Source organism: Rhinatrema bivittatum, chromosome 2 (assembly GCF_901001135.1).
Source record: "Rhinatrema bivittatum chromosome 2, aRhiBiv1.1, whole genome shotgun sequence".
Taxonomy (NCBI): domain Eukaryota; kingdom Metazoa; phylum Chordata; class Amphibia; order Gymnophiona; family Rhinatrematidae; genus Rhinatrema; species Rhinatrema bivittatum.
In genome coordinates this window covers 427324403-427337276 of record NC_042616.1, presented here as the reverse complement: position 1 = coordinate 427337276, position 12874 = coordinate 427324403, and the positions used below count along the sequence as shown (strand labels likewise).

At 40.7% G+C, this 12874-nt stretch overlaps 1 protein-coding gene across 1 annotated transcript in view; it reads right to left on the bottom strand.

Moving 5' to 3' along the window:
• Positions 1-6083: 6083 nt before the first annotated feature.
• The window catches only part of SREBF2 (sterol regulatory element binding transcription factor 2), a 141851-nt gene continuing 135060 nt past the window's right edge, over positions 6084-12874 (bottom strand). The window contains exon 19 of the mRNA XM_029590272.1: positions 6084-12058. Coding sequence (XP_029446132.1) covers positions 11838-12058 — 221 coding nt within the window. The 3' untranslated portion in view covers positions 6084-11837. The remainder of the gene's footprint in view (positions 12059-12874) is intronic.

The following is a 12874-nucleotide window of genomic DNA, read 5'->3' as shown; positions in this document are numbered from 1 at the left end:
TTTTCTAAAGAAGCAGGTAAAATGTTTAGAGTAAAAAAGATTAGCATTCATAAACTGCAAGAGCTTGCAGAAAGAGAAAGATAGGCAAAAATATCTGGAGAAGCTAAAGAAAAGCTGGGAAAGTAGTGAGGAAAGCAAAGATGCAAACAGAAAAAAATAGCTACTACTGGTAAGTGAGAGCAACAAGACTTTTCGGGGTTTTTTTGTTTTAAGATTGTAGGACTCAAAGGTGAAGGGAGTGAGAATATATAAAAGCTGACAAGGAGACAGTGGAATTGCTTAACAAATATTTCTGTTTCGTGTTCACTAAGGAAGGGCTTTGAACAGGACTACAGATAACTGCCAGAGTAGAAAGGGAAGGGAGGTAGTCCTCAATTTTCATAAGAATGTGTTCACGAGGACTAGCAAAACTAAAAGTAGCTAAAGCAATGAGATAGATGGGATACATCCAAAGGATTTAAGGGAACTTAAGGAAATTCTGGCATCTCCAATGTCTAGACCTTTGTAATGCTTTAGAATTGCGCGGGACAGGCAGATGTGGTGGTTCCTCTTCACAAAAATAGAAGCAAGGAGTCTGATAACTATGGTGAAGGACTAATAAGAAAGGTTTGCCTTTTAACAGATGAGACTAAAATCTGCAACAGAACACAAACCCTGGAAAGCATGGAAAACATGAGGGATCTAGTGAAGCTTGAGAAATAGTCTAGATTTTGGAAGCTAAATAATGCTAAAAAATACAAGGTTATGCAAAACCCCAAGGAAGAAGTATAGTGGATGAAGTCCTTCTGTGCACAAGAGAGGGTGATTATATCCACTGATCTTAAACAATGGCCAAAGTTAGGCAAGCCAACAACAAAAGCTAAAAGGATTCTTGGATGCCTGGGGGGAGAGCCAGCAGGGACAAGGAAGTGCTCTTGCCTCAGTGCAGGTCTCGGGTGAGATCTCATTTGGAGGACTCTGTACAGTCCTGGAGACTGCCCCCTTCAGAAAGACATGAACTGCATAGAGTCAGACCAGAGGGCAGCTACTAACATTGGCAACCGTCATCATAAAGCATACGGGGACAGACAAAGATCTACACAAGTATATCCTAGAGAACAGGAGGGAAAGGGGCGACATAAGATATCTAAATGCTTCCAAGAAATCAATGGAAAGGAAGCTCTAGAAAGAGGGGTTATGGAAGTAGGATGAAAGGGATAAAAAAGGGTAATCTAAGGAAATATTTCTTTAAAGAAAAAAAAAGCAGTGGATGCATGGAACGACCTCCTTGTGGAGGTGGTGGTGGATTCCAGGGCCATAATCAGAATTTTTGAAAACATGGGACAAGCACACAGGATTATCCAAGGGATAGGAAGGAACTATAAAGCTGAGCAGAATGGCCTGCATGGACTTTATGCATCTATGCCTACATGCAATTCCGATAAGGTTCAGAGCAGTTTTGACTGTGAAAAGGGAGAAAGAGGAAGCATTCTCAAATTCATTTTTCTTTCAAAATTAAAATAATCATAAGGTAAAGCGGAATAAAAAAATTGTAACTCATAAAAAATGTCCCAGTACTTCTGCTTTGGGAAGTTTGACAGAGTCCCGATCTCCCTGAATACTCTCTCTCTCTCTCTTTAAACTCTGCTTCACAAAAGATTGACCCAGGTGATTTTCCATGGTTGAGGGCAAGAGGGGGAAGTCCCTACCAAGACTGAGCCCATCTGCACCACTCTTCTAACCAACACAGCTTGCTCCTGTAGCAGCACCCCAAATACCCATTGTCCCCTCCAGCTCCCCCCACCTACAAAGCACATCCACTGAATTATGCCCCAAGTCAACATCAATAGCCAGGAGGCACAAAACAGTCTCCTGAACTACAGTACTATGGCCAAATCATGGATCTGGTTTGCATAACCTGATTTTACCTTCGGCTTGACCTTCCCTACTCTCCTACTGTAAATAATTAGAAAGACAGAATTGTGAATGCTGGTATATTAACATTGCTAGCTTGCTAGCGCAGTAACAGCTGCATGTTTTTACATCACAAACAATTCAAAGCATAAAAAAGTGAGAAAAATGCCCATTTCACCATCAAAATAACCAGATAAATCTGTCAGCAAATTGTTCTACTGCCACTTTCATTCTGATAAAGACTTTCCTAAATAGAAAGAAAACCTTACATATTGATATTTACATAATATAGTTGACATCCTTAGTACTGATGACACAGCATATGTATAAATAACACTATGTATAAATACAAATATGACAGACTTGAAATAAAATCAATAGTTAAAGGAAAATTTTGCCGCAACTGAGAAAAAAATGGCAGCCAGCTTAAATTCCAATGGCCAGAGTACTACGGAGTCTCTCCCTTTGTGTCTTCATGGGCAAAAAAAAAATAAAATTGAGAAAATGTTCCAAAGTCCGCTTAATGTTGGGCTTCATTGTGCAAATCTTCTCTCAATATAATATACTATACATGTTCTCCAACACAAAAAGAGAGCAGGATAAATCAGCCACACAAGTAAGGTGACATCAGACAACGCAGAGATGGAAAAGCATTTAGACCAGAACACCTAATGTTGTTTGAGCACGAGCAGGTGATCCTGTGCAGTCACTGATGCGAGTCTCCTCATAACAAGCTAACCTTAGAAGGGCAGGAAGGTGGGATTGGGTGCCTAATTTGTCCCACTATCCACAAAAAACACCTGTTATAGGCAAGCAACTTTGCTTTCTCCATGGATAAGCAGGATAAAAAGTCAGTCAGACAAGTGGAGCCTCCCAAGCTAAGGGATTGCATGAAAATATTTGTTAAGATCTTTATCAGTAGTGAAACCATGCAAACCATTCTGTTAAAGGTTAGGGAGAGTTCTGAAAGAATTAAGAGATCAATATTCAGCAGTGCGATGAATGGACAATTTATCTGGCTCTTGAGAACTGCTTGGCCAAAACAACTGGCTTTAATGAAGCATTCTCTAAGTAGTAATAAGCTGCAAAGGTATAGGCAGAAGACCAGGTAGCAACTTTGCAGATACATTTTATGGAAACAAAGATGGGCTAAGGAAGCTCCCATAGCTCTGACTTACTTTGAAGTTGTTGTCCTGATTGATTATAACAATAAAAGATGTAATCTGAAATCTATGTGGAAAGAGTTCTTTTTGTATCGAATACCCTGTCTCACTGGGATGAAAGAGATGAATAGTTGTGAAGGCTTTCTGGTAAGACATGGATGTCTCCAAATACAAAAATAAAGCTCTTCCGCAGTCCAACGTATGAAGAGCCTGTTCACCCCTTATGGGTGTATGGTTTCAGAAAAAATGTTGGCAAAACAGATCAGTGGTTCTCAGCCCAGTCCTCGAAGCACACCTAGCCCGTCAGGTTGTCAGGATATCCACAATGAATATGCATGAGATAGATTTGCATGCATCAATTCCATTGTAGCAAATCTATCTCATGCATATTCATTGTGTATAGCCTGACAATCTGACTGGCTAGGTATGGTCGGAGGACTGGGTTGAAAACCCCTGCATTAGATTGATTTAAGTGAGCTTGAGACCACTTTTGGAAGAAATTTAGGATGCATTTTCAAAACTACTCTGTTGTGGAAAAACCGGGCACATAGAAAGTGAGACTAGCATTTACAACTCATTTACCCTTCATGCAGAAGTTACTCCAAACAAAACCAAAACCCAAGAAAGAAATTTTAGTTCTGTTGTTGCTAAAGGGTGGACAGAGATAGGTCCCAAGGAGTAGGAGGAGGATCCTTAACCTAAGATTGAAGATGAGTTAAGGCCTCTCATGAATTTGGCAACTATAAGTTGCTGGGAAACAGGAATTCCTCCCAAATTCTCGTAGTACGCTTCTATAGTGCTAAGATGAACTCTGAGTTAGTTTTCAATCCAGAGTAAGATAGGTTTAAGAAGTATTTAAATAAGAGGGGAACTGGACTCTTAGAGGGGTCCTGATTAAATTGCAAACATCAGATAGAAAATCTTTTCCATTTAATTTATAAGATCTAATAAAGCATTTTCTTGATGCTCGAATATGCAATCACTTCAGTAGGCAACTACATGGAAGAGACTAGTTTACTTTTAACATCTATGCAGTCAGCGCCAAAGATTAAAGATTGGGAAGATGATCCCTGTTGCACTGTGTGATCAATTTTATTGGCTACTAAACAGCTAGGCTTTGAAGTCAAAGGAAACCAAATTTGAGCGTGGCCAAAAAAGGGGCTCTCAAAATCCTTAGACCTTTTCTTTTTTTAATTTTGTAATTGTTTTGGCTGTAAGTAGAATCCGGGGGAAGGGGGAACAGAGAAAATCTGGATTCCTGAGAAATAAAAAAGCACCCGCTGCTACACTGTCCATTGATGGTCTCCTGGAGCAACAGGTAGGAACTTTGTTATTCACTGACACTGCAAAAAGATCTATTTGGGGAGTGCCCCAAAACTGAAACAGTTCCCGAGCTATATGAGGGTCCAACAGCCATTCACATGGTTTAAATTGGCAACTTAACACATCCGCTATCTGATTTTGGTTTCTGGGGAGATAATCAGCTATCACGTTTCTTTTTTTTTAGAGAGTCTATTTCCAGGTCCTTTGACAAAGATTTAAAACTTGTAACTTCATTTATTATTATTATTATTATAGAACATTGCTTCTTCGCTGTCTGTTTGGCTCAACACCACATTCTTTTTTAACCAGAGATTGAATACTTTTAGAGCACTAGAGATTGCTCTCGGCTCTAGATGTATGTGGACTAATCTTTCCTGTGGAGACAGAGTTCTTTGAGAGTAAAGGTTGCTCAGATGCACTTCCCATCTTTCACTGAAGTATATGTGGTTATTGTAATCTGAAATTTTAAATTAGTTCCATATTTTCACCATCAATAGATCTGAAGGATCTAGCCACCATGTCAGAGAATGGAGGAGTAATGAGCATTTTCACTTTGCTCAAAAGTGGTTGTATGTGCTGGTTCCACTGAAACTTCAGAGGCTACTGAGCCTGTTTCATGTTGAAACGTGCAAAAGGTGCAACATGGACTTTGGAAGAAACCTGTTTCTGATCTGAAAGTTAAGATTATTTTGGTCAATGTGTGTACACTCTCTGTTGAAGGAGGAATGCTTTTCCTTATATGAAATCTGTAGTATGAGTCAGTTTTATACTGGATTTTGAGAAACTAATGATGAATCCTAGGAACTGAATAGTGTTCATCGTATGGAGTATGAAAGAACCAACTTCTTGAAGGGTATGGCTGGATATGAGCCAGTCATTGAAATATGGAAAAACAAATGCATTAGTCTTTCCTAGATGAGCAACCACTGTGAGGCATTTTATAAACACCCTGGGTGCTGCAGAGAGGCCAAAAGGGAAAACACAATACTGGTAATGATTACTGACTATGGCAGAAATATAGAAATTTCCTTAAGTGAATCAGAATGTGTGTGTAGGCACGAGTTCTAGAATAGCTAGCCAGTCAATGTCCAATTGAAGGAAGATGGTCCTTAGAGTTTGTCATGAACTCTTCTTTCTGCAAATCATTTTTTATATCTCCAAGGTCTAAGTTGGGATGGAGACCTCCTGTTTTCTTGGGAATGAGGAAGTATTTGGAGTAGAATTCTGTGTTTTTGTGGCATTGGGATTAGTTGTACTGTATTTGCAGCAAGGAGGCTGGACAGCTCATGCTGAAGGAGTTGGAGCCGTTCTCCATTTAGGGAGTGATTCTTTGGAGAACATTTTGGGGAAAATGATTTGAAATTCAAATGATATCCCTGTAGTCTGATCTATAAAACCCAATGGTGTGCAGTAATCAAGTACCATAATGGGCTGAATTTTAAAGTTCTTTCCCACTAGAAAACTGTTTCATTCTAACTGGGAAGTTTTTTTGATTGTAGTCGAAAGCTAGGATTAGATTTTGATTGTACTGATTAGAGAGGTTTGGGATCTGTCGCTAGTATGTGGCTTTCTCCTCTGCTGGTGCAGGTGAGACCACTAAAAAAAAAAGTAGCTTTTGTACTTCTTTTCTTGAATAGTACTGTGTCCTGAGGTTCTGAGTTTGACCTTTCCTGCTTGTAGAGAGCTACTTGGTTGTAATTACTGATAGCGTTAAGGAAGTGGGGCAATGACATTTAATATTCATTGTTTCTTTTACTTGCTGTCTGATGAGATTATCCCTGTGCACAAAGCATTAACAAGTTTCATGTAAGCATATTCACAAAGACACAAAGCCTGCAGCTATGCTATTCTTCTGGATCCACTGGCTACTGTAGATGTCCTTGTAGTATTGTATGCATTATAAACTGATCAAATTAGATATTTCCCACATTCTTCTGCTTCTTGCGGCACAGGAGCGAAATGACCCAGAGTCTGAAAAAAGCTGCTGGATCACTTCTTGGCAGTTTTTAAAAGAAGTTATATATGTATTCTATCACATATAGTTGGTTAGCAGCTTTCCTAAATATTAACGTAGCTGATTGGAAAATCTTTTTTCTACAGTGTCCATTAACTTGGGATCTTTTTACAAAGGGGTACTATAAAGTATTTTGGAACGCTTTGTTTTTTTTCAAAGGTGATTCCACTATAACAGATTCATAAGGAAGCTGTACCTTCTGATGACCAGGGCAAAGTTGAATTTTGTTTTTAAGATCTAATTTCCTTATTACTTGAAATGCAGACAAGGACATCTGCCACATTCTTGTTATAGAGCTCCTGAAGTACTCTGTGAATCAGAACAACTATTACTTGTTTTGCAGCTTGAATATATTTTAGTACACCCAATATTGCGGCTTAAATATATTTTAGTACACCAAATATAGCTTCTTTAGATTCTGCCTTTTCCTGTAAAGTATATGGAATTACTCTGGCCAATTCTTTGGACAGAAACAGGTTATAACAAATCCCAGAAATACATCTCTGATAGAGGCAGAGATGTACTTCTGGGAAGCTGTGCAGAGAGGTCCTATGGAAGATCAGTGGATTCATCATCAGAATGATTATGATGGAAGTATATGATTATTGTGATCCCTCTGCTGAGGTTATCCTATTTTTGCACAAAGGTGAATCCGGAGACCATGACTCAGGTTGCATGACTTCTTGCTGGCTTGATGTAGTGGAAAAATAGATTGAGTTATAAATTTAGGGACGTTAGATAAAAAGAAGGGGGACGATTATTCTAGCTGTGATGGAGGAGGTGGAAAATCTGGAATATCAGAAAAAAAAAGTTTTTGATGATCCTGTTTGGAAGGAGGAATCCCAAGAGATCTACTGGATTCTAGAACTAGAATCTGCAGATTGTTTGGCAGGAGTAGATTCAGAATAAATTAACTTTTTTGTCTGATTGGAGTCCATATCTGAATCTTAGCACTGAGAAATTGTTGGTGCTGACAAGGATTATGGTACCTTTATTTGTTGATGGCACCAGCAAAACATCTGCACCAAAGAGTGATGGTGCCAAAGGCATCCTTCTGTGCACCGATGTGCTGCCTGGCTCCTGTATGCTTCAGTGTTGAAAAGCACAATTTCTCTTTTTTGCTAGAGGGTGAATGGCATCTGAACTTAGACTTTGAATCATGGTGCCTAGCATGAGAGGAATCTGCCTTTTACGATTTAGGCAATGGTTTTCCTCTTTGCTGACTTGGAGACCTGAGCTTCTCGATCTTAGGGTCCTGAGAAATATTCAGGCATAGGTAGGACAGTTAAATATATCATGCAATGGGGCTCAGCAGTGAATATAGTGGTCCTGCTGATCAGATCAAGTCATCTTGTAAGATCAGCAGGGACATCTTTTAAAGCCTGGTTTGCTGTCCGCTATCATAAAGAGCTTAGGTCAAACTCAATCTTGGAAAGAATTTAGAACATTTTTTGGGGGAGACTTGAGGAAAAAAAAAAAACAAACCTTGACAAAGGAAAGAGAAATAATAAAACAAAAAAAAATGTAAAAGAATATCCGAGCGGCTGAATGAAAGCAAAAATAATTCCTTTCACATGAGCAGAAGAAAAACTTAGGAGACTCATGTGGTGGCAGCTGGGCATGAAGACCTGTGCTTGAGGTTTTGCTTTTTGGTGCTGCTGGATGACATCATGCCACTTATGTGGCTGATTATTGTCCTGCTTTTCCATGGAGAATATCACATATTGCCAGGTGGCCCAGTATGAATTTCCACTCGTTTCAGACCTTCCATAGGTCACCTACTCCTAAACAACATCTGCAATATGACCTCGTCCTTCTATATGCATACATAACTTCTATTAGTCTGTCAAAACTACATAATTAATGCATTAGACATGAAACATTACAATATGGAACATTACAATATGGAACAGTTTTTTTTTGAAGGGCTGAGATTATTAGTTGCCACTGATAGTATGACAGGTACTTTATATTCACGAGCAAAATGGATTTAGATATATAGTCCCTGAATGCAGTTAACATTTTCTTTGCAAGTCTTACACTCATGGAGGAAAGCAGACATCTTCTAATTAAAATACTGTTTCCTATGGATTTCATGTCCTCCTCAAAGAGATAAAGTCAGTGAGATTTTGCCCACTTGTACTTTTCCAGCAGTTGAGGTAGCGAGAAAAAAACCAAAAAAAAACTAAACAGAAATACCTAAATTTCCCATGAAGTATCCAAACGTTAGATCAAACTGCTCTTGTGACTTCAAATGATGATCAAAAAGGTGCCTAAGGCTGCAGACAAAAAGGATATTGGGGAACATGCATCACATCGGCACCCAAATTGATAGCTGCAAAATGGATGTATGTGAATCAGACTTTTCAGGTTGTTCTTGTGGGTGCGCTGTCATTTCCAGGTTCATACCTATTCTTTCTCCTAATTAAACATGATCATTTTCAAGTCCATTACTGCAGCAGCTCTATACTCAGAACCTCATTACACAGCAAGTGTTTGGATGATGCCATGAGCCGGGAGAACCCAGTGTGATTACTTTTAACTGGCACTCTAAGTTGAAGTCAAAGAGCAGTCACACATCTGGGAAATATTATTTTAAGTCACGTTCACCCACAGTGCAACAACTGTAATGGCCTTTGAAAATCCCTTCTCAAATTTTTATCTTAGTGCAACCTGATTTTTCACTGTAGCAACATGGTGAGTAATGCAAACTCTGAATGAACAAGGCAGCCCAACATCAATATGGACAATTCAATAAGCAAAGAAAGCCAAAAGGGCAGAGGAAACTGGTGCCAGCTCAGCTTTTATGGTGGCCAACGAAGGGCAAAAGGTCCTTTTGAAATTTGTGGATGAGTTGCTACTTTAAAAAAAAAAAAAATTGAGTAGCTGAATTGTTTCTGCCATCTAAACAATAGCCCAAAATAGTTTGCTGTTACATGCTCAAAGGGTGACAGGTTACAGCATACCCTAACCTAGTATGTGATGACTGCACGGCCCTCTATGAAGAACCAATCAGAGGTGACTGGGACACCAATTTCTGCCCATGCTCGAGCAGAAGTCACTTCAGGAGCACCTGGACCCACCAATCCATAACAGGCCTATGTCTACAGAATTGTATCAAGTCCACCATCTGCTGAAGACAGAGAGCTCTGGCAGGCTGATGTCAGTACAGCAAGTCTGCTGATCTCTGTCTCCATCTGCTGGTTGCCTTGCGTAACCCATTTATAAAGAACTGGCTTGTCTGGATGAACAGGAGCTCCAGCTTATAGCGAATGCAGGCTCACAGCAACAGACCCCAGTCCTGGTTCTGAATGAGCTGGAAGTACAAAGGAGTGGCAGGAAATTGCTGGATCCAAAAAAAAAACAAAAAAAACCTGTTTCACCCAACCCATGTTAAATAAACCATGAGATATGGTCCTCGACAACAAATTCAAGGTCTGAGTGTATGTAATCACAAAAAAAGAGTAAAGAGTCTATTTGAAAACTCTCCTGCTCAGACTGGCTAACAGGTGCACAGCAAAAAAGGGGGGTATTTATGCCAAGGGCAAAAACCCTTGGCATTTTCAAAAGCACGCACACCATTTTACCTCTCCTCTCCTGCCCACACAGAAAGCAGGCACAAAGCGCATGGGCCTTTTTAGCATTAATTACCTTAGGCTAGACAAAGTTCCAAAGGAAAGTGCCCAAGTGGTTCCCTTTCAAAATTAGCTCTGAAGTTACCTGTGTACTCTGCAACGATGCAGGCTACGCAAAACAACCTTCACAAATTGTGGAACGATCACTTATGCATATGGGCGGCCCATTAACCAAAACCTGGGTTTGCTGGCTCTGTCCCATAATAAGATTTCCTCATAGTAAAGGGGAACAGACATTTCTGTAGCAAAAAATGTATGCCAGTCCTACAGAAACAGACTGTGCTGCTGTTTTGATCTGGAGCTCTGTACATGCCTTGGTGCGTATTGTATAAATGCATTAAGTACCATTTACTCAACATTAAAGGTGAAATATTCCTACTGCTGTGGAGAGAGGGGTCAACTAAGGAAGCAATCAGTTATGAAACCATGCACCGCTCCGACTTCTAGGCCACCACTACTCAAGGGCCCAAGGGCCATCAGCCCTTGGGCCCTTGAGTAGTGCCCAAGGGCCCAAGGGCCATCAGCCACATGCAAAGAGCAATTAGAAAATACACCACATTGAACTTACTTAAAAAATGACTAAATATTCAAAATGTGCTTGACCAAAAAAATACTTTTTTTGTTAATAGGAATTTAGATCCTCTGGATGTTGGGACTATCCATAGACAACCAGAACTCTGTGGAAAAGCCAGAGAGAAATCAATAAACCACCACATATACTTTTGTCACTGGTCCCACTTAAGAGGTGTCCAAAGCTGCTGAGGCAGTCTTCAAAACACTTGTAGCCCACAACCCTTCCCTGGATTGGGCAAATCATTACGAAAAACATCAGTATTTATGTGGTCATTTTTTTTTTTTTTTATTTTAGGTACTCAATTGCAGATGTCCGATTCTAGCTGCCATTATATATTTCAAGCAGCTCCTGCAAAAAGCCAGGATTCTAGAAAGACTGGCAAGACAAGTCCTGATGCATTTTAACTGCAGTATGTAAATTACTCCCACCCTAGTTCCAGAGGGGTCAGTAAGATATTCACCAGAACCTTCTGACCCATTCTTTTGGACTGGCTTCTGAGAAGTCAACCAATACAAGTTTTGGTCTACCTTAAGAAAATAAGAACTGCCATAATGGGTCCATCAAGCCCAGTATCCTGTCTCCAACAATGGCCAATCCAGATCACAAGTACCTGGCAGTAAGCAGATCCATATTGCCAACACTCAGCAATATGTAGTGGCCTTCTTTATGATGTCATAAGCGCCAACAAATCCAGAAACAGAACACACTGCTCTCTCTAAACCACACTACTTTCAACAAAGGTTTTCCCTAGCTAAAAAGCCTATTTAAACTACAAGATTAAACAAACAAGACCCAGATCCCAACATAAACATGGAGACATAAGGAACACACCCTGGCTAAAAACTCAGATTTCTACTGACTAGCAGAGCGTGCTGTGAACATTGATGCAATCTGGCACTGGAGCAAGAGCTCCTAATCGGGGACTGAAAGGGCAGCTCCTATTAACAGGAGAAGCACAGGAGGCTCAGAGAAGACTTCACTTCTGGCCCTTGGCCAGTCCTGAGATCTTGATTGCATGGAATAAATATCCAGGGAGACCAAGGAGTCAAAGAGAGAAAAAAACAAAACACAAAGTTAAAGCAGCTGACTTTTATAAAAGCTCTCTTTCCTCCCCTTCGTCCCCCAATCTGCACCCCTCCAAATATTGTCCCATCATATTGTCCACAAATAAATCCACTGGGACTTCTTGGCCTCAAAAGGTCATGATAGGACAGGGGAGGCTCAGTCACTCCTAATTACAAAACGGCAATTGCTGTGCCGCTGCTGAGCTTCACCAACATCTGTTGGCAGTCATTGTAGGACCGCCGGTCTCCCACTTTCTCCAGAGTCCTGGCAGCTTCAGCCAGCATGACTGCCCGCTGCCCCGGGGATGAGAGAAAGGACATGGGGAGGTGGCGGCAGGCCAGCAGGATGGCTGTAGCACGCTCTCGCTGTCCCGGCAGAGCATCCAGCTCACCTGTGAGGAGTAAAAGAAAGTCGTTGAAAAGGGTATTAGAAAAAAAGAATAAAGCATGCCAAGAGAATACAAGATCTAGAGACCAGAAAAAAAATATAAAGTTGCTCATCTCTAGGTTGCCACCCAACTCATGCTGCTTCTGGCACAACTAAGTTTTCAAAGGACAGGTACCCACATCACTAAAATCACCAGCACAACTAGCGTAGCTACCTTGTTGCTAGCCTCAGAGAGGGCATGCACAGAACAGGTAGCCTTTCACACCTACAGAACTGAGTAGAGTCAAATTAGCCAGATGTGTGTGTGTATAGGGAAACTGGCACGGATGTTTGTTCATGCCATACTAAAGACTGGCTATCGCTGATGTCTGTCTACCTCGCTTTCTCTCAACTAACCTTTACTACCCTTAACAAAACGCATGGTGGTAACCTGCACAGAGTGGCAGTTACTCCCATAAATAAATTACTGGGCAGACTGGATGGACCATGTGGTCTTTATCTGCCATCATTACTATGTAATTCCCTCCCTCCCTCCCCAAACACACTCAGAAGCACAAGTCAACAGCTTAACTCATAGGGCTGCTTCTTTAGCATGGAAAAGTGCACACAACAGGGGAAGTGGTGTAAAATTCTAGTAGTTCCACGCTAAATAAGGAAGTAAAATGGACCCTGCTTTGTCCACGCAGCATCTAGACAGAAGTAGCACCAAGGCTTAAAATTTGGACTTTCTGTTCCATGCCCAAGAGTAAAGCTGGCATGCTGTCACTTGTGTGAGGGACCTCAGCAAAATGTTTTATGGGTGACCCAGCAGGGCAAAGAG